Below are 19,003 nucleotides of genomic sequence, written 5' to 3'. Positions count from 1 at the left end.
TGTATATAAATAAAAATGATTGATTGATTGATTGATAATGCTAGCTACTTCATATTTTGATACAATGATACACATTTAATTTTTTATATATTTTATTGTTTTAGGAATCTTTGATGAATAGAAAGGTTCATTTGTTTGTTTGTTCGTTCGTTCATTCATTCAAACTATTTAAAGTGTCTCGTTATCACAAAAAATAAAACAACAACAATACATCACAAGAATAGATTACATTTTAAAATATATTACAATTGAAACAATTAAATTTTAGCACTTTTGTGCAACATATTATTGGTTTTACTGTATTTTTTAAGCAAATAAACGCATCCTCGGTGAGCAGAAGAGACTTCTTTTGAGAAACAAACATCATTAGTGTCGTTCTTGTCTTGTGCGCAAAACAGCGTTTGAGCCGATCTTAACCCTCAGAAGTTTTTAAACGAACTCTTCAAAGACCCCGATATCAGAAAATCCTAAACAGAATAAGGCTAAAAGCAAATCAATCTCTGATAAGGACGAGAAATCTCCTCTGAATACGCACGAGAGTCATAAAACGACTTTGGCAAGTCTTGAAATTTCCCCATATATAATTTATTTAGTAATTCATTTATTGTTTTTGTTTTGTTTTTTTGTTTTTTTTAATCTATGATCTATGCATTTAATATTAAATAGTATACAGTTCTTTGTAATCCTGTCTCAGTCCGTCCGGGTTTTGTATACGTAAAGTGGGCTGTTCTCTCAGAGGTCCTTGTTTTTCTGTTTGGCGGGGACGTAGGGCAGTACAGTCTGAGTGCTCTTATCCGAAACCGTCTGTGTGCTGCTGTTCCGAAGCAGTTTTTTGGGATTGAGAAGACCTTTCCTGGGTAACGTGTGAGAGCCCATGGCTGGCATCTTGACGGGCGAGGGCCCCGCGGACGCGGTCTCCCGACAGTTAAAGACGCCCAGCGGGTGTTCAGCGGGCGAACAGGCCCCAGGACTGGGCTCGCTGTCTGTGTCCGGGGTCCCACAGTCCCCTTTATCGTCCTCCTCGGGGCCGCCGTCCTCCTCCTCGTCTTCGTCGTCGTCGCAGCACAAAGCGTGGTAGAGGATCTTGTCGCTGAAGCGCACTCGTTCTCTGGTCTTCTGGCTGTGCGTGGAGCTGGACGCCTCTTCGCTGGAGGAGTCCGGGGTGACGATCAGGGGCCCGTTGGGCACCGGGAGGCCCCCGTTCATCTGCGAGTAGACGCTGGCGGTGGACGACGCCGGCCTGCCTTGGCCCTCGTCCGTCTCCTCTCGCTGTGCTTTGCGGTTGGAGGCCTCGAGGAAGCTGCAGAAGTCCCAGCCGTCGGAGAGCATGTCTTGGCTGAGGAAGTCCAGTCTGAAGGCCTCACCCAAACCACGCTCGCTGCTCGAGGTGCTGCTGGCCGTCGCCACCGTCCAGTCGTCGGGCTCCAGGTCGAAGTCGAAGTCTGATGTGAGTTTGTCGATCTGACCCACCACCTGTGTCAAAGAGGGAGAGAGAGAGAGATTCCTCGATCATCAAAGACACATTAGCATCACCTTGAAGGTGAGTTTAATTTGACTTCGGTCAACTCTGAAGAAAGCAAGCAATGATTCAAGGATCATGATTCAATTTATTAAACTGTTTGGACAAAAACGGAATTGAGTTTGGAACCTTTTGACTCGAAGGTTGTCCAGCATGCTATTCGAAGTGAGCGGCAATATATAAAATGAACTGACTACAGTTATTTTTGTGATTCCCAGCATGGGTGATTTGCTAGATACAGTACACCAAATTGAAAAAAAAAACATTTAAACTCACGTTTTAAGTTAAGCTGAAAAACGATTAATCAACTAATCACAAGGTAAGATAAATGTTTTTGTTTAATATATGTGTGCATATATTTATTATGTATATAAACACACAAACGTGTTTTTACATATATAAAAATAGTCATAAAATGTGTATTATTCATATTTTAAATTTATATTATTATATATATATATATATATATATATATATATATATATATATATATATATATATATATACACAATTTTTGTTTGCATAATATATGTGTGTATTCTGTGTTTATATATATATTATCAACAATTAGCAACAATTTTTAGCAGGGTATTAAGTCTATGTAAAAGTAAGTCAATAAGTACATTGAACTTGGCAAGTTAGAGTTGTGAGTCATTTCTAGCCATGCCTCCAACAGAACACATGACCACTTTGTGTTTTTTGAAATATTCATTTCAAAACGGTGCTAAATATAAAATTGTTATATAAACACAGGGTAAATGAGTATACGCAATGCTTTCCCAATAATTGCTGATTATAAATTAGATATGGGACAAAACAATTAAAATTCTATAAAACATTGACCTAATACAATGCTCATATGTATGCTACAATTGTATTATTTAAAAAAAAAAGTGCCAGCTACCCAAATACACTGTATATTTCTTCCCCTGCATAAGGCCCATGTTGTTTTTCCAGCCTTTATTCTTGTTAAGATCTGAATAAAGGCATTTTTCGTGGCCTTGAGAAAAACTCAAGTCACCTTTATTTCTATAGCACTTTATACAACGCAGTTTGTTTCAAAACAACTTCACAATGATAAACGAGACAAAAAAATACAAAATAAAAAATACAATGATGCAAACCGAAGTCAATTCTGCTGTGAAGCAGCTCTGAAAAGACTGCAGTAAACAGACGACATTCAGCTGAAATCAGTTCATTGTTGATTCAGATAATAAGGAGGGAATAATAAGGAAATGAGGAGCAATTATCTAAATGTTCTTCAGACCTGCGTAACACGGTGTCTTGGTTTAGGTGTGTTTTTCCTGTCACTTTGTGGCATAAACACAGAAGGATCAGATGAATATGCCCTGCTGGCATGAGGGATTAAAAATCTAATTCATTTATCCAGCACAATGACTCCAAAGGAGCAATTAGGAGCTCTAAATCCCTGATTACACCGCAGCCGAAGCCAGAGGAGGCCTGTTCCCGTGATCCGCTGCTGATTTAACACGAGTTGCCTGAGACACTTTTTCTCATCTCTATCTGTAATCACCGACTGAACGCGGGATACTATATTTAAGCATGCACTTGTGGGACATGGCTGCTTGACTTCATGCATTTGATGCAAGCTATTTATTTCAGGTACAATTCGTTTGTTCGGACTTGACCTACTGTACCTCGCTTTGTTTGCAGATGTTTAGCCACCCACATTTAGAGCGAGTGGCACTATATTGTCAGATGACAAATATGATGTCCTGGATGAGTGAAAGCCCTCACAAAACCTCTTTAGTAAGAGATGTCAAATGCATTAAGCTAATCGAAAGCTAAATTAGCTCAGAAATAACAAAGGGCAATTGGGTTTTATTGAGTGACAGGTTATTAATGATGCCAGCCAGCAGTTGACCTACTCTGTCTATCATTGTCCAATCAAATCACAGAACTCCAAACCATGCAATTTAATGTACATAAAGACGTTTTTATAAAAACACAACAGTTTTCAATATTGCTCTTGAGCAGCAAATCATCATATTAGAATGATTTCTGAAGGATTGCGTTTTTCTAAATGCTTTGCGATTCTCCCTGGAATCGATTCTGAGCTTTATTTCTTAACAGAGGTTGGCACTGGGCAAGTTTTAAAGGTTTACGTTTTTAAAAGTTTGTAATGTAAGCCGTCAAGTGTATTTGCACCTCAGCTTTTATGCTTAAGCTGCTTATGATTTCAGATTTATGTAAACAACCTGCTGTGAACACTTTTGTAATTCAAACTTTATGAATGATTATTTTAGGTTCAAGTAGCATCTGTAAGAACATCTGTAAACAAGCAGACTACGGCTGTTTCTAGCGCACTCTGTGTCAAAAACTCATATGAGTTATATATAAAAACTAAGATTAGAGTCCATTCCAGAGAGAATCATCGTTCCACAAATTAATTTTCTGACCCTTAGTGAAGACAGAAGTAATAATGCCGAAAGTTCATATTTGATCACAGGAATAAATTACAAGTCAACATATATTAAGATTGTGATAATATTGTAAATGTTAAAATATTTTTGATCGAAGAAATGCAGTCTTCACTACAAAAACAACAACTATATATATAAAACTAACAATAATGATCAAACAACAACAAAAGTTTAAATGAAGTCAGCAAACAGCAAAACAATACTCTTATAACAGCAACTGCATAATTTATTAATGCTGCAATGCATGCTGGAATGGGGCAATAAAAATAATCTTGTTTACCCTTAGAGTCAAGATTATTTTTCTTAACCTGCTGACAGGAAAAAAACAAATATATGTATATATGCATGTCCTGATATTGCAGAGTTCTATGTGTGCCTGGGTCAACGTATATTTTGTTGACCCTGGAACAACATTTTAATACAAAAATTGTATTTTGACCATATCTCTACACCTAAACCTAACCTTACCCACGAGTGATGCCTAAAATCAGGAGTGATAGACATTGATGTAAAAGCTCCAAACACTGATTGTAAGACTTGATATCTACTACTGTATTCATCTAGATAAAAGGATGTTTAGATATTTTTACTGGAAAACATGGCTAAAATACCAAGTACGTTTCTGAGAAGAGACTTCTTAGCAACACACACACGCACTCACAGAAATATTCTTTCAACAACAACAAAACTACACAATATGTATACTTCCTCCAATATTATTTCACCTCCGTGGTTGTGCACCTTATTTCTGGTAAATAATGCAGGTGTCACCGTCTTCTGTTACTGGGTGTACTGTGTACTGAACGAAGGCTAGAGCAGCTTAATAAAACACACCGAGGTGCAGAGGATGGGAGATGAATTGCTGGCCCAAGGGCGGATGAGATAGCTTTGTTTACTAGATTACTCGTCCCGCAAAAGCAGGATTTAATTCAATCAGTGTTTTCCGGATAGTCTGGCACCGTTAGACACATTTCGCAAACCCCTGTCATCCAAGAGAGGAGTGTAATTTTATCAATATTAGGTCCGTTATGACTCATGCCATTTTTAATATTAATTGGAACTGCACCACATCCTCACAGGAACAAGTGCACTGTCAGAAGAACTTATTTCCCATTCCAAATGAAAGGTGAAGTGTGTAATTTCAGAGTCACTGGAGGCACCAGACGTACGCTCTTCAAAAATAAAGTTTTTAATAAATAAAGGGGTTTTTCTCAGTGACGTTGTAGAAGAACCCTTTTTGTTTGTTTTTGTTTTCAGAATATTTTATCAATCTGAAGAAACTTTTTCTACTATGAAGAATGTTTTGTGCAATTCCACGGATGTTAAAGGTTCTTAATTAAACCATCGGTGACAATAAAGAGCATTTATTTCTTAGAGCGCGTGTGCAAAAAATAACCGATTACATTTAATTACTTATCGATTACTTTTCTACATTTCTAACAAATGTAAAGCAGGCAGGTTTTGCCTTCCAGTAGAACTCAACGCTGGTTACTGTCAGACGTACAAAATCCTTCACTTGAGTTGAGATTTTAATTATTTCTTTTTTTAACGCACAGCCACCACAAATTCAGCACCAGACTTTTTACTTTGAGATCGTTCTGGGGATACTGGTAACACGTTATTTTTTAGGTGTCCATAATACAGAATAATTACCTAGTAATTCACTTACATAAAAATAAATGTACTTCCCATGTAAGTAAGTTATGGAACAGTTTGTACTTACAGTTTGTAATTATGTAGATGTAACAGGCTGCTACTGTAACACATATGTTACAGACTGAGTCTGTTACACAGCTACTTGTGTAACCAAAAGATTGTGAGACGTTACATAATATAATTATAAATTCAAGCACACAGACCTAAGCTACTTAAAGTGTATCAAGATTGTACTTAAGTGTAAGTAGTCGGTTTGTAACATATGTGTAACACTAACTATCTGTTACATCTAAATAATTGCAAACTGTAATTTCAGGCTGTTCCACAACTTAGTTACATGATGAATACATTTTATTTCATGTGAGTACAATGACTACTACTAAGTACCTAATTAAGTAATTATGACACCAGTAAGGGTAACAGATTACAGTTACATTTATTTTGTAATTAAATTGTGAAACGTTACATGTAACTAGTTACTCCCCGACAAGTAACATTCAGCATTACGGTTTTGCAGCCTATCCTCCACCTGACCCCGAGAAACAGAACAGAAACCCTTGTAAATCCCAACATTAGATAATAACACATCTCTCCCTGTATTAATATTGTGCAAAAACACACAAAATAACATCTCCTTATACACTCTGATGCAAAGCAAAAAAAAAACGCATTTCTCCTTAAATTGATTTTGTGCAAAACCAAACAAAATAACACTTAATTTGAAAACATTTATGTACTTGCGCAGTCTGAAGCAAAGCATGCTCAGAATAATCACCTCTCATTGAGTTTGCATGCTTTTTACATACTTTTTTAGTGATATCCAAGATTTAGTTCAGTTCACTCCTGGGTTTTACAGTGCATCGATTGCACCAGTGTTGCTGAGTCGGCCGACATCCATCTACAGTTAACTGGGGCAGGAGAAAGTATTTTAACATACTTCACCTTCCCACCTTCCTTCCACAAACTGCTGGCAGAAACAGAAAAGGGCTAATTTGTCTGATAATGTCTGTTGTGCTCGATTCATCTGTTCCCAGGCCTTCCTCCAGGTAACAGAATCATTCAGATGAGCTGGTTTAGGTGATGTCCTCGCCCCACGACGGCTCCTGAAGCAATTTAACTAGATCGCGGCGAGCCGAAACCTTTCCAGGTCACAGATGGGCTCGACGCAGCTACAATGAACAGTAATCCCTGCGCCTCTTCTGCGAGAGACTGAGTGAGCTATGGAGTAAATTATTGGGTAAACAGATTGCCTAAGTGTAAAGGATGAATGAAAACATCAGGAAGAAGTCATTAGCATTGGGACACATTGCGTTTTAACTGGAAGGAGCACAATGAGAACCTGCGATAGTAATTACAGTCTATAGGGTAAAAATCACATCTCTTTGTCGGCCTCGGCCCTCATAATGGCAGAGATTGCAGCTGGATTATTCAGCTCAGAAAAGATTCGTCTTCCCACTCCGGTGCTTTCAGCTGACGCTCGTCTCACTGGAGCTAAATTATACACCGGCGGCAGGAAAACAGCACATTGTGGCCAACATGTGGAGGGCGAGAGAGACACGGAGCCTGCTTCGCAGAGCGATTATATCTCTAGAACGACGAAAAAAACCCTGGCCCTTCAAAGCTGCTTTCCTGAGAAAAAAGTGCGAAATAAAAAAGTGAATAATGTTTAGTTACTGGTTAGATACAGTATGGCCAGTTAGACTGTCTCTCTTTGAATCATTCATTCAAGTGATTTGTTCAAACAACGGGTTCTTATTTTTTATTGTAAGTATAGTAGTTAAGGCCACCGAGAGTTTGCTTACATAATACATGTCCGTGTGCTGTGTCTATTTATTAAGCATATATAAATACACATGCGTGCATCTTTATATTTAAGAAAAATTTTACTTTTATATATTAACATATTTATAAATGATTGTGAATATAAGTGTATATACATAAATACAATTACACATTTTCAAAATGTATGCTGTATGTATGTGCATTTACATAAACCTAATAATCTGACATATACAGACACACATATATATTACGTAAACAAAAATGTTATTTGGGATGCGATTGATGCAAAAAATGATTTGATATAGTATTTCTTTAAAGTTAATATTAAATCAAAAATGTGCTAATTGCCTATAATTTTGCCTATATTTAGCTGAAAAATGAATAAACAGACTGTTGAGATGAGATTTAGTGACCACTATCATCAGCAAAATAAATCAGAAGATTGGTATCCGTGGTGTGATTACATGCTGATGTTGTTTTGCTTCTGTTATACTGTGTCTAGAAATAACCGCTTCAGTATAACATGTACAGTACACCTGAGTGAAGCATTCAGATATTTTAGTGCTTGGAATATTATTTCTATTTCCATCCGCAGTGATTTGAGCGGTGATTGCTCGGGGTGCGTGTGAGGACGAGTGGAGCAGGTAAGCGTTTCTGAGACTGACAGCTGACTCTCTGCCAAAGCCTCCTGCTAAATGTCATCTGTGGCGCTGATCCGTGAATAACACGCACTGGAAAGGCGATGCAAAGACAAGTCCTTGTGGAGTACAGACAGAAAAACACGTGCTGCTGCTGCTGCTTCATGTGTTTCAGCCGAACCCTGACCTGCGTCCAGCTTCACTGACGTTTATATCCAACCTTCTCGCACAATATAACTGACCCCTTAAGGATTCATACATATAACAGTATGCATTTAATTAGAAATGACACGCATGACAATTGAATGATAAATAATGTACAGTACTGGTCAAAAGTTTGGAATTTAATAAAAATTTAAATTCTGTCATCGTTTACTCACCCTGCTAGTAGGTGTAAAAAAATACTAGTAGGAAAAAAATGATCCAAAATATCAAAAATCAGCAGAACAAGGAAGGAAGAGGAAGAGTAAATGATGACAGAATTTTCTTTTTTGGGTGATCCGTTGCTTTAAGATTTATTCCATTTTTTTTTTCTCTGACGTAATTTATTTCTGTGATTAAAGTAGAATTTTCAGCATCATTACTAAAATCATCAGTAACACATAATCATTCTAATACGCTCATTTGCTTCTCAAGAATCATCTCTGCACCGTAAAGCTTGTAAAAATGCTACGAGAAAAAAATGTTAATAGCTTCCTGTACCGTATACAGGAAAAAACTGTAAGACAGATAACCAGACATTTAATGTACTTTTACAGTAAGTTTACGATGTGTCATTTACAGTCAAAAACTGTAATCTGATATTCCCAGTTCTGTACATTTGGGTTTTATGCGACATCTTCTGTCGTTTAATGAACATTTATTGTGTGCTATGATGATGCATATTTGACTCTGTGCTTTTTCTATATATATTAGAATTTATTTCTGTTTGTGGCGAAGCTATTTATGATGAGTCTTCATGCGGCTTTGTCTTGTACCAAGTGCATTTTAATGGCTGTTAATAAGTTAAAGGCGTTAAACAGATTTTAATAGCAATGCGTGTTGTTTAATTCACATTTTCTCGTTTGTAAATGACACTTTTATACTGTAAAATATACAGTTTTGGGCTGTAAATGTTTGTTTTATGTTCTGTATTTATTAAAAAACTATTCTGCCGACCACAGCCATCGAAGACCGCATTTTTAATTTTTTTTACAGTGTGATTATTATCGATGTTAAACACTGTTGTGCTGCACCTTATTTTTGCGGACACTATTTCTACTTTTCTAGATGTTCTTTTAATCAAAGGTCCCTGAAATAAAAGCAGTACGTCTAACGATGCGGCGTTCACAAATCCCGTGCGCTGATGATTGTGGGCATCTTCAGTAAAAAGACTAAACGCCACGAGTGTTGTTCTCAAACCACCGGCGCAATCAGGCTACTTTATATAACAGCACACAGACCAAAAAAAGAAATAATTTCCATCGACTCCAAATAGCTATTGGAAGCAAGTTTGTCAGGGAAACTTTTTCAGGCCTCCGAATGATCTATTATATAATATTCAGCCTCTGGCATGAATTTCCCCAAGAATCTGATTGAAATGTGAGCAGTAGGGTAACAGAGAGCTATTAAAACCGCCTCTCTATAGTTAGAGGCCGAACGTGATGATTAGGAACGGCAAACAATTACCGCAGCAGTGTCACATGCTGATTTCAAAGTGAACCGTTGGTAAATATTTCCTTAATGTATTTCACTCATGCGGCGTTTGAGATTTTCGGGAAGACAGGGATCTATTCATCGTGCTCTCTGTTTAGTGCACTAGTTTGGACGGCATGCTGGATGTCACCCTGCTCCCTGCTTTCTGTTTCATACTGCTGCCGGAGTCCTCTTTATCATTATGACGTTTGCTTGAGAAAAAAAAAAAGAATTACAGCCGAAGCTTCAGATATGCAGTTGCACCGTTGTGTTTTTAGCAAGTTAAATAAATAGCAAATGCATACTACTACTACTAGTACTACTAATTATTATAAGTGTTACTAGAGTACAGTATTTGTTTTACATGCAGCTTATCTAGAGATAAAACACTGAATATCATGCAGAACTGAAAGCATAATAATGTCAGACACCACGTTAGGGGTGCACCAATTTTTTTTTGTATGATTATAGGCCAAAAAATAAAAAGTGAGCTGAAAATACATGGCGCGTCAATGTTTGATATGTTTTTTTAGACCAATGTAGTTATTTTATTGCCATGTTTGTTTGTTTGTTTTTTTATTCAGTGTCAAAAAGGGTCTTACAAAGTTACTTTCGATTATTTTTACAAAATAACAAATATTATTTTAAATTTTACGTCCGGCCCATTTCGGTGCATCCCTGATGAAATCATCAAATAAAAGAATAATCGTTCCCGGATTGTGGAGATGACACGGAAGAAGCAGAATGAAAGTAGAGTGATTTTACGTTGTTTACTTCGAACCTGTTTGAAACACGAGTCGCCCAATCAGAGTCTACGGGAGGAAGCTGTCTCAGATAGCGCTTTTAATGTTTCTGTGCTTGTTTCTCTTTGATCCGGGTCACACGGAGCCGATTGGTTAGATGTGTCACTCATCCCGTGCCGAGGTCGTGAAGCGTGGCTTTGAAGTGCTCCCTCGACCGTTAGCGGCTAATTATCCCGTTATACACGGGAGCAGGGCTCCGGCGTTCATTAAACACACAACACCCTCCTTTACATCTCCACTCTCAGCACAGACGCCGTGAGGCTCTCAGCAGCTGGATAATCAGAAACACAGCTGGATAACGGGTGTCAGAGTCACGCGCTCCTCGGCTCGTAATTGCAGCAGAATTGTGGAAAGCGGTCATTATTTCTCCTCTCTGCTTCCAGAAGCTCTGCCGGTCGATCTGAACTGAGGAATTATGTGGGCCACGGCTATAGATACGCTAAGGCTATCTTTATATATAGGCTCGGCTAACTCGGGATGTGGGTTTGCTGGCTATTAATGGCTGTGATACTCTTTTACGTAACTCGCTGACTGCCTCACCTGAGGAGTCCCATCCAGATACCAGCACACATTCGTCACCGGCTTCATTTAGTTTCATCGACGTCGTGTTATCACCAGGTGGCTCGCGCAGGTTCTTTAGGCTATGTATGAAATATTCATTGCTAACAAGTCGCACGTGAATGTTGCACATGCGAATCACTTACGCCAGTCAAATGCCAAATGAAATAATCACTCTTTTGCCTGTCTGATGGAAGAATGTTATGCATGTGTTAGAAATATACTGTAAGCCATAAAGTGGCTTATATACAAGCCAGCCAGTCAAAATGAAAACAATCCAGTATGCGTTTTATCACGTATTACAAATGTGGGTTACCGTTTACTTTTAAGGAGTCCTTGTTATACATTTAAGTACTGAGTAATATTAATTAACTGCACGTACTTACTATAGAGTTACTATAAGGCTACTTGCATGTAATTATAGTGTTATTACAATAGTAAGAACATGTGACGTGAGCACTTAAATGTGTTATAAATGTATCAAAAGCTGTGAAAATTACATATGTGGCAATAACAAACCTATGCTGAACACAATTTTCTTTCTGTCCCTAAATACTTTTGCATTTCTGACAGTATAACGTTACGCGTGTGTTATAAACGTGTTATAAACGCGTTACGAGCAGTTTATGTGGATACAATACATAGTAAGTACTATTTAAGTAATGTGAGTACTACCGTTTATATCAGACTTGTAAATGTCTATTGTTGTAAGTGATTGGTTAATTGAGTTAAGTGTAAAGCGTTACCGTGTTCTCAGCATCTTTTTTTGTGGCCGTCAGTCACTCATAATGAAAAATATACTGTACTTCTGCAGCGTGTTTTACACAGAGCTGAAACTCTACTATGAGGATTACGTAACAGAACTCTCTCTCTCTGTCTATAAATGGTGCGTTTGGGTGCGTAGGATGATGTTGGTGGCGCCCGAGTCACGGGTTTGTGCGAATCTGGTCTCCGAGAAGCATATGCAGAGAGACTCTCAAACAAGACGCATCAGTTCTGCTAAAGAGCGTGACGACTTGCTCACTGCTCATTAATGAATCAGAAAGCACAGCTCTGCCCACGAAAACAACCATCCCCTGCCTTCAGTGATGACAAAGAAAGCCGAGGCCTGACTCGAAAAGCAGGGGTTTTCTTCGCTATAAGACATCTTCGCATCGAACCTCGTGATTATATAATAGAGGAGATTCTGAGCATTGCTTACGGCAGAGTAATCCCAATCGCATTGGCGTCACGTCACCGATGCTCTCCGGATTTTCCGAGCGATTTTCTAATACTCGAATTTGAATATTTTTCAGGTCGCGACTTCACGATGCCGCTCGCGGTATACCACATCCTCTTTTCTCATCTCTTTGATGAAGCGCTTGGGAGTTTATTTAGACTACCTGACGGTGGCTTAAAGAGAGTAATTTGTACGTTATAATGGTGAGACCTCTCAGCGGCTGACAGTATAATTGGACGTAAGACAGGGAAGCGCATTCGAAAAGACATAATAGAAGCATATTAGTCACTAATTAAGTCACATGCATTTTTCTCTTGCCCTGACACATTCATCATCCTTTCAATCCCTTCATGTGTGTAAGTGTGAAGCTGTGTTTATATGTGCATGCGTGACAGAGAGAGAAACGCTCACAAAAGAGCACATGGGTAGCAATTAACTCTCAGCAGATATAACCTGGATGAAACACTGAAAACGGCCAACAAATTGCAAACTGTTATGCCAACCGAGCGATAGAAAGTCAGAATTTCACGCCGTGTTTCTGGAGGTAAAGCAATTAAAGGTGCTTTAAGAGATTTGAGTCTTTTTTCCCCTCCCCTAAACATCTAGAGCTGAAATAGACCGAACGCCGCCGCCGACGTCACATATACGGAAGGGAGATGGCGGAAAAAAATAATGAAGTAATAAATAAATAAAAGTCGGGTCTGGGCCGGTTTGATATCGGTGTAAAACGTTCAAATCAATAAAAAAAAAACTTTGCAAAATAAATTCTTGCATTTTTGTGTGAAATATATTTGTAGAAATCCTACCTACTGGCAACTATTATTAAATATTTTCAAATATTGATATTTGCTACTTTTTTGAAACCGTGGATACATAAATAAATCAACAAATAAAGAAAGAAAGAAATTGTGTCAATCGATGAATCATAATTAAGCACATTCACAATATTAGTTGTTTTTTACATAATATATCAGTGTGTGTGTGTATATATATATATATATATATATATATATATATATATATATATATATATATATATACACACACACACATATTATATATATTTATATAAATATATGTAATATGTAAATGCATCATATTTGTCTTAAATATATACATGAATAGTATATATATATATATATATATATATATATATATATATATATACCTATTCATGTATATATTTAAGACAAATATGATGCATTTGATGCATATATATATATATATATATATATATATATATATATATATATATATATATATATATATTATAACAACTAAAACAACAAAAACTATAGAAATAAATACATGCAAGTTAAAATATATAACAACATATTTAAAATAACCCATAACTAAAAAAAACCCCCCCAAAACTCTCCAAAATGATGTGAACCAAAATTAACATGAAAACAGAAAATCTAAAAATAAACTCAAAACTGTAATAGTAACAAGCAATAAAACAAATAAGGTTAAATAGGATGATCAGGGTGTATTATTCTGCTTGCTGCTCTCCAGCCGTTTCAAATGACCTGTACAGATCACACCAGAATCACGCTTTACGAACAAAAACTACTGAAATCACATGAGTGCCGAGGACACGAGCGTCAGCGTCAGTTAGTGGAGAGCAGAGAGAAGCCGTCGTTCTCGAGGCTCGAAATCAGCTCTTAAAATAGCATCGGGACGGAGAACGTGATACAGGCCTTCAGATCGATGCTGCTCCGGCCCACACCGCATCTGTTTAAATAGCTTCCCCGCTCTCGTTTCACAAATCCCATATATCATTACCCAACAAATACACCACAGCGAAGAGAAAACACCGGCTCTGAACGAGAAGGAAAGCTGGGAGCTGCTTTTATACGACGCCGAGCGCAGCTAATCTATTTCCATTTCTCCACCTTTTCGTGTCTCGGACTGTTTTTAAGGCACAGCCAGGAACGCTTTACAATCAGAGATGCGGTGATTTGATGGAGGACGTGGCAGGAGGCCGTCCAGATGAGACCAAAACATGAGTCACGCTGCTCCGTGTGCTTAATCAAGAGAACAAAGCTTTTTGATTTTGTGTATTAGTATTCAGATAAATCACAGGGGGTGTAGCCGTTTAAAATCAGCTGGGTTGTGGAACAATATTCGCCGTTTGTGTTATGAATTTTTATGCACGTTTGAAAAGATGTTAAATGACTTGAGGAGGCAGTTTAAAGGATTCTTCACCCTCAGCGTTGATATGCGTGGCTTTTTGTCTTCCATACAAGTCACCGGTTTTTAAAATCACATGCATATTCATGCATATTTTGCTAAGGGGTAAATTAAAAAAAAAATTGCGATATTATTATGTTGGGTTTTCAAGGCATTTCTAAAAGAAGGATGAAGCTGCATATGCAATATTTACATGATATGTCTGTGCATGCTGTGTGTATTTATGATGTGTATATAAATACAAGCATGTGCATGTACGGTATATACTTAATAAAAATATATATTTATATATTTATGTATTTATAGACACACACACACATTATGTGTAAAAAAACTTTTGGATGTGATTTAATCACTATTCATTTGTGCTGTCAAATTATTAATTATTGAATTAATTATATATATATATATATATATATATATATATATATATATATATGTATATATATATATATATATGTATGTATGTATGTATGTATATATATATATATATATATATATATATATATTAATTTAATACTTATTTTTATTTATTATTTGTATATATTCATAATTACATTAAATAAATGTATTTAGAATACAAATAAATAGAAGCTAAATAGCTCATTTATATAATAATAATAATAATAATAATAATAATAATAATAATAATAATAATAATATATTTTTGGAATAGCATTACATGTATGTAATGGTAAAAATAAATAAATAAATATTAAAAATAATAAACTTGTTCCTGTCTAAATATAATATAATGTTTGTTTATACTGTATTAAATTAAAATGGTAAATTGAAAAAATAAATAAATTTAATTAATTAATTAATTAATAATAATAATACTAATTTAAATGAAATAAAAATGAATATGTTCTGCCAAAACTGTTGTGAGCTGCTGCTATTTGTAGTTTCAAGCCATATTTACTGAAAACACGTGTATTGTTTAATTGCTTTTAATAACAGTTGCAGTTTCGCATCAGTGCTTCTCTGGAGGTTAAGCAATATGGTTTTAACCGCCTCAAAGTTAATTATTTCTTTGAAGAAAAAATGAACCAAAAATAAAGCTCTGAATGGTGTTGAACAAAGAGCTGCGTCTGAAAGCCTGGGGTCAGAAGATACAGCTGAACACTGAGACCAACATCGGTCTGTAAGATTATCCTTCAACCGTCACTTTGACTTTATTTTGATGGTCTCTTATGAATATTCTGTTGATAATAAGCAACTTCGTACCTACGTGTCAACTAACTCTTCATTAGAGTATTAGTGGGGTTAGGGTTAGAATAAGTTAGCATGTTCTTGAAAAGCTGTAAGCTCTAATGGAAGTCAGCTGACCAACTAAATAAAGTGTTACCCAATCGTCCTCTGAGTTTGTGTGTTTCTGACCCAATCGAAGGTGGAGCTGGGATCCAAACACAATCAGCGTCCAGGGATTTATTCACTCATTAGCCGTCAACATGGTTTGATCATAAGATCATAAGAGTCTCTCTGGCAGCTTTTCAGCCGGGCTCCTCTAAAGCCGCCGGACTAGATTGGCTCGTGTGTAATTTGTGATTTATTTTTATACTTCAGTGTGACTGTAACTAGTTTCGGGTCAGTGTCACCAGAAACTCTCGTTAAGGCTAATTTAGTCACAGCAAAACACTAGGAATATTTGCTCATATTTATTCAAAGGTATGAATCATCTGTAAAACATCACGTTTGATTTTAATAATCTTACTGATGAATCAAAATATGTTATATATATATATATATATATATATATATATATATATATATATATATATATATATATATATATATATATATATATTATATATATATACATATATATATATATATATATATATATATATATATATATATATATATATATATATATATATATATATATATATAAACATATATTAAGTATTTATTTATTATAGGGACAAATAAAAGTCTTCAAATATGAATGCATATTTTTGAAAATATATGGAGGAAAAACTATTATTTATTTATTTATTTATTGTAATTTTTTTAAATATATGTTTATTGTCAAGTATTGGCAGATAATCACTCCTGGATAGATGTAAATATATTTTGGAATATATGTTAAAAAACAACAACTCAATAACACTTTCATAATAAGGAAACACACACGGTGCTTTATAAAGCGCTGAAATGCAGCCAATATGCAAGTGATATGAATGATAATAAGCAATAATTAATAGTGAGAATGTCTTCTTAAAATAAAGTGTTATCTCTTATTTTAGTCAAACGTCATGAAGGCTGTTTTCAGTTTCTTCGACTGTAGATGTTTGTAGGCTCAGTACAGAAAATCACTCTACATCATTTACATCAGCTCCGTTAATTATTAGTCCTGTCCGCTGTTTCCACACAGACGTGTCACGTCAGATCAAACACAAATGAAGGTTTCCGTGGAGACGTGGGCTCTTGGTTTAGAATGTGGGATGGTGATGAACTCTGAATATCATGTTTACAGTCGGCTGTCAGTCAAGCAGTGTGTTGCTAAGCCCCGCCCCCTCCTGGATGCCAATCACTCACATCTACACAAAACCCTGCTTATCTGAACACTTGTATGTGTTTTGGCCGTTCTTTCATTAAAAACAACCGACTACCAGCCTGCTATGAATAATACAGTCATTGTATTAAAAAATGGGTAGCATGCTGACGATGCTGTCATCCATGCATTAAAGTTTTACATTTTAACAAATAAGAAAAGCATAAAATTATTGCACTATAATGATTACAAACAGCGGTTATTGAATATAACTAACGTTTGCACGAATGCTGTTAATCTCGAACACATCACACTGTTATTGACGCAAACCGAACCAAAAAAATGACACATTTCCTGTTTCTCTCCGCATACACTCATCTGTATTATATAAAGCGGCACAGAAATAAAGCTGACTCGACTATAAGCTACAATGGCCTGAATACATAAATGCGTAATTAAACTGGCATTCATTACAAAATCAAACGTAGGTGTCCAAACCGATTCGTTAATTCAGGGTTTTTCAGAGACAGAGGGACACATCTGCATTGAAACGTTCCTCAGGTCCTCAGGTCAGGAGCGCGAGATTCCTTTCGCGGAAAGAATGAGATTGGCTTCCAAAACAACAAAGCAGCTCTAATATAAGATGAGTTTACAGCTGCCTCCTGCTTTCACAGTTAGTTATCACCGCTGAAAATCTTCAATGGCCTCGGCGTCCTGCCAAACATGCTTTCAGTGGCGTTATTAGAGCGACTTCAGCTGAGAGATGTGAAATACGACACGGCCGAGTGATGGATCTGCATCTCGCCTTACAATTCATGTACGTTTAATAGTTACATTTGCAGAGTAATTATGTTAATCATCTGCATCGAATCAGTACAGAGACAAAGAAACTGCAAACAGATGTGACAACTGAATTTAACAACAGACGGAGATACACACACACACACACACACACACACACACAGAGTCTGTCAGCTCACCATAAATACACTGTACACACATCACCATCACAGTCGTAAGTGAAGAAATAACACTATATCAATGATATAACAGCATTACTTCACCTCAACAAAACTCCTCTTTTAATCAGTGTTGGGTAGAAACTTCTTCATTACATTACAACGAATGGTGATCATTCATAAAATCTCTATTGTTTTTATATAGCACTTTAATGGTATCATTTGGGACAAATCTACTGCATTGAACGGATGGATGGATGGATGGATGGATAGATGAACAGGAGCTCCTCAGCATTCTCAGCTTCATGAATAATAAATATCTGTGTGTCTGACACCTCACACACACCACGGACGAGCTGGCAACTCCAGCCACAGACGGAGAGAAACAAAGAGAGGAGAGATCTGTCCTTCTGGGAAAGGAATGGAGAGAAGGAGATAAGTGACTAGCTGCTGATGAGTCAATGGGTGGGAGAGAGAGAGAGAGACAGAGAGAGAGAGAGAGAGAGAGAGAGAGAGAGAGAGAGAGAGAGAGAGAGAGAGAGAGAGAGAGAGAGAGAGACAGAGAGAGAGAGAGACTAGAGAGAGAGAGAGAGAGAGAGAGAGAGATGAGTCAGAGAGACAGAGAGAGAGAGAGAGAGAGAGAGAGAGAGAGAGAGAGAGAGAGAGAGAGAGAGAGAGAGAGAGACAGAGAGAGAGAGAGAGAGAGAGAGAGAGAGAGAGAGAGAGAGAGACAGAGAGAGAGAGAGAGAGAGAGACAGAGAGAGAGAGAGAGAGAGAGAGAGAGAGAGACAGAGAGAGAGAGAGAGAGACAGAGAGACAGAGAGAGAGAGAGAGAGAGAGAGAGAGAGAGAGAGAGAGAGAGAGAGAGAGAGAGAGAGAGAGAGAGAGAGAGAGAGAGAGAGAGAGAGAGAGAGAGAGAGACAGAGAGAGAGAGAGAGAGAGAGAGAGAGAGAGAGAGAGAGAGAGAGAGAGAGAGAGACAGAGAGAGAGACAGAGAGAGACAGAGAGAGAGAGAGAGAGAGAGAGAGAGAGAGAGAGAGAGAGAGAGAGAGACAGAGAGA

General features: G+C 36.9%; 1 protein-coding gene across 3 annotated transcripts in view; it reads right to left on the bottom strand.

Annotated features, from left to right (window-relative positions):
* Window positions 1–563: 563 nt before the first annotated feature.
* The window catches only part of insyn1 (inhibitory synaptic factor 1), a 56,755-nt gene continuing 38,315 nt past the window's right edge, over window positions 564–19,003 (bottom strand). For all 3 annotated transcript variants that reach the window (XM_043263919.1, XM_043263918.1, XM_043263920.1), the window contains one exon: window positions 564–1,473. In XM_043263919.1, the coding sequence (XP_043119854.1) occupies window positions 733–1,473 (741 nt within the window). In that variant the 3' untranslated portion in view covers window positions 564–732. The remainder of the gene's footprint in view (window positions 1,474–19,003) is intronic.

Source organism: Puntigrus tetrazona, chromosome 18, assembly GCF_018831695.1.
Source record: "Puntigrus tetrazona isolate hp1 chromosome 18, ASM1883169v1, whole genome shotgun sequence".
NCBI classification, from domain to species: Eukaryota; Metazoa; Chordata; class Actinopteri; order Cypriniformes; family Cyprinidae; genus Puntigrus; species Puntigrus tetrazona.
Note: the sequence above shows the minus strand (reverse complement) of the source record. Positions and strands in the feature narration are given on the sequence as shown.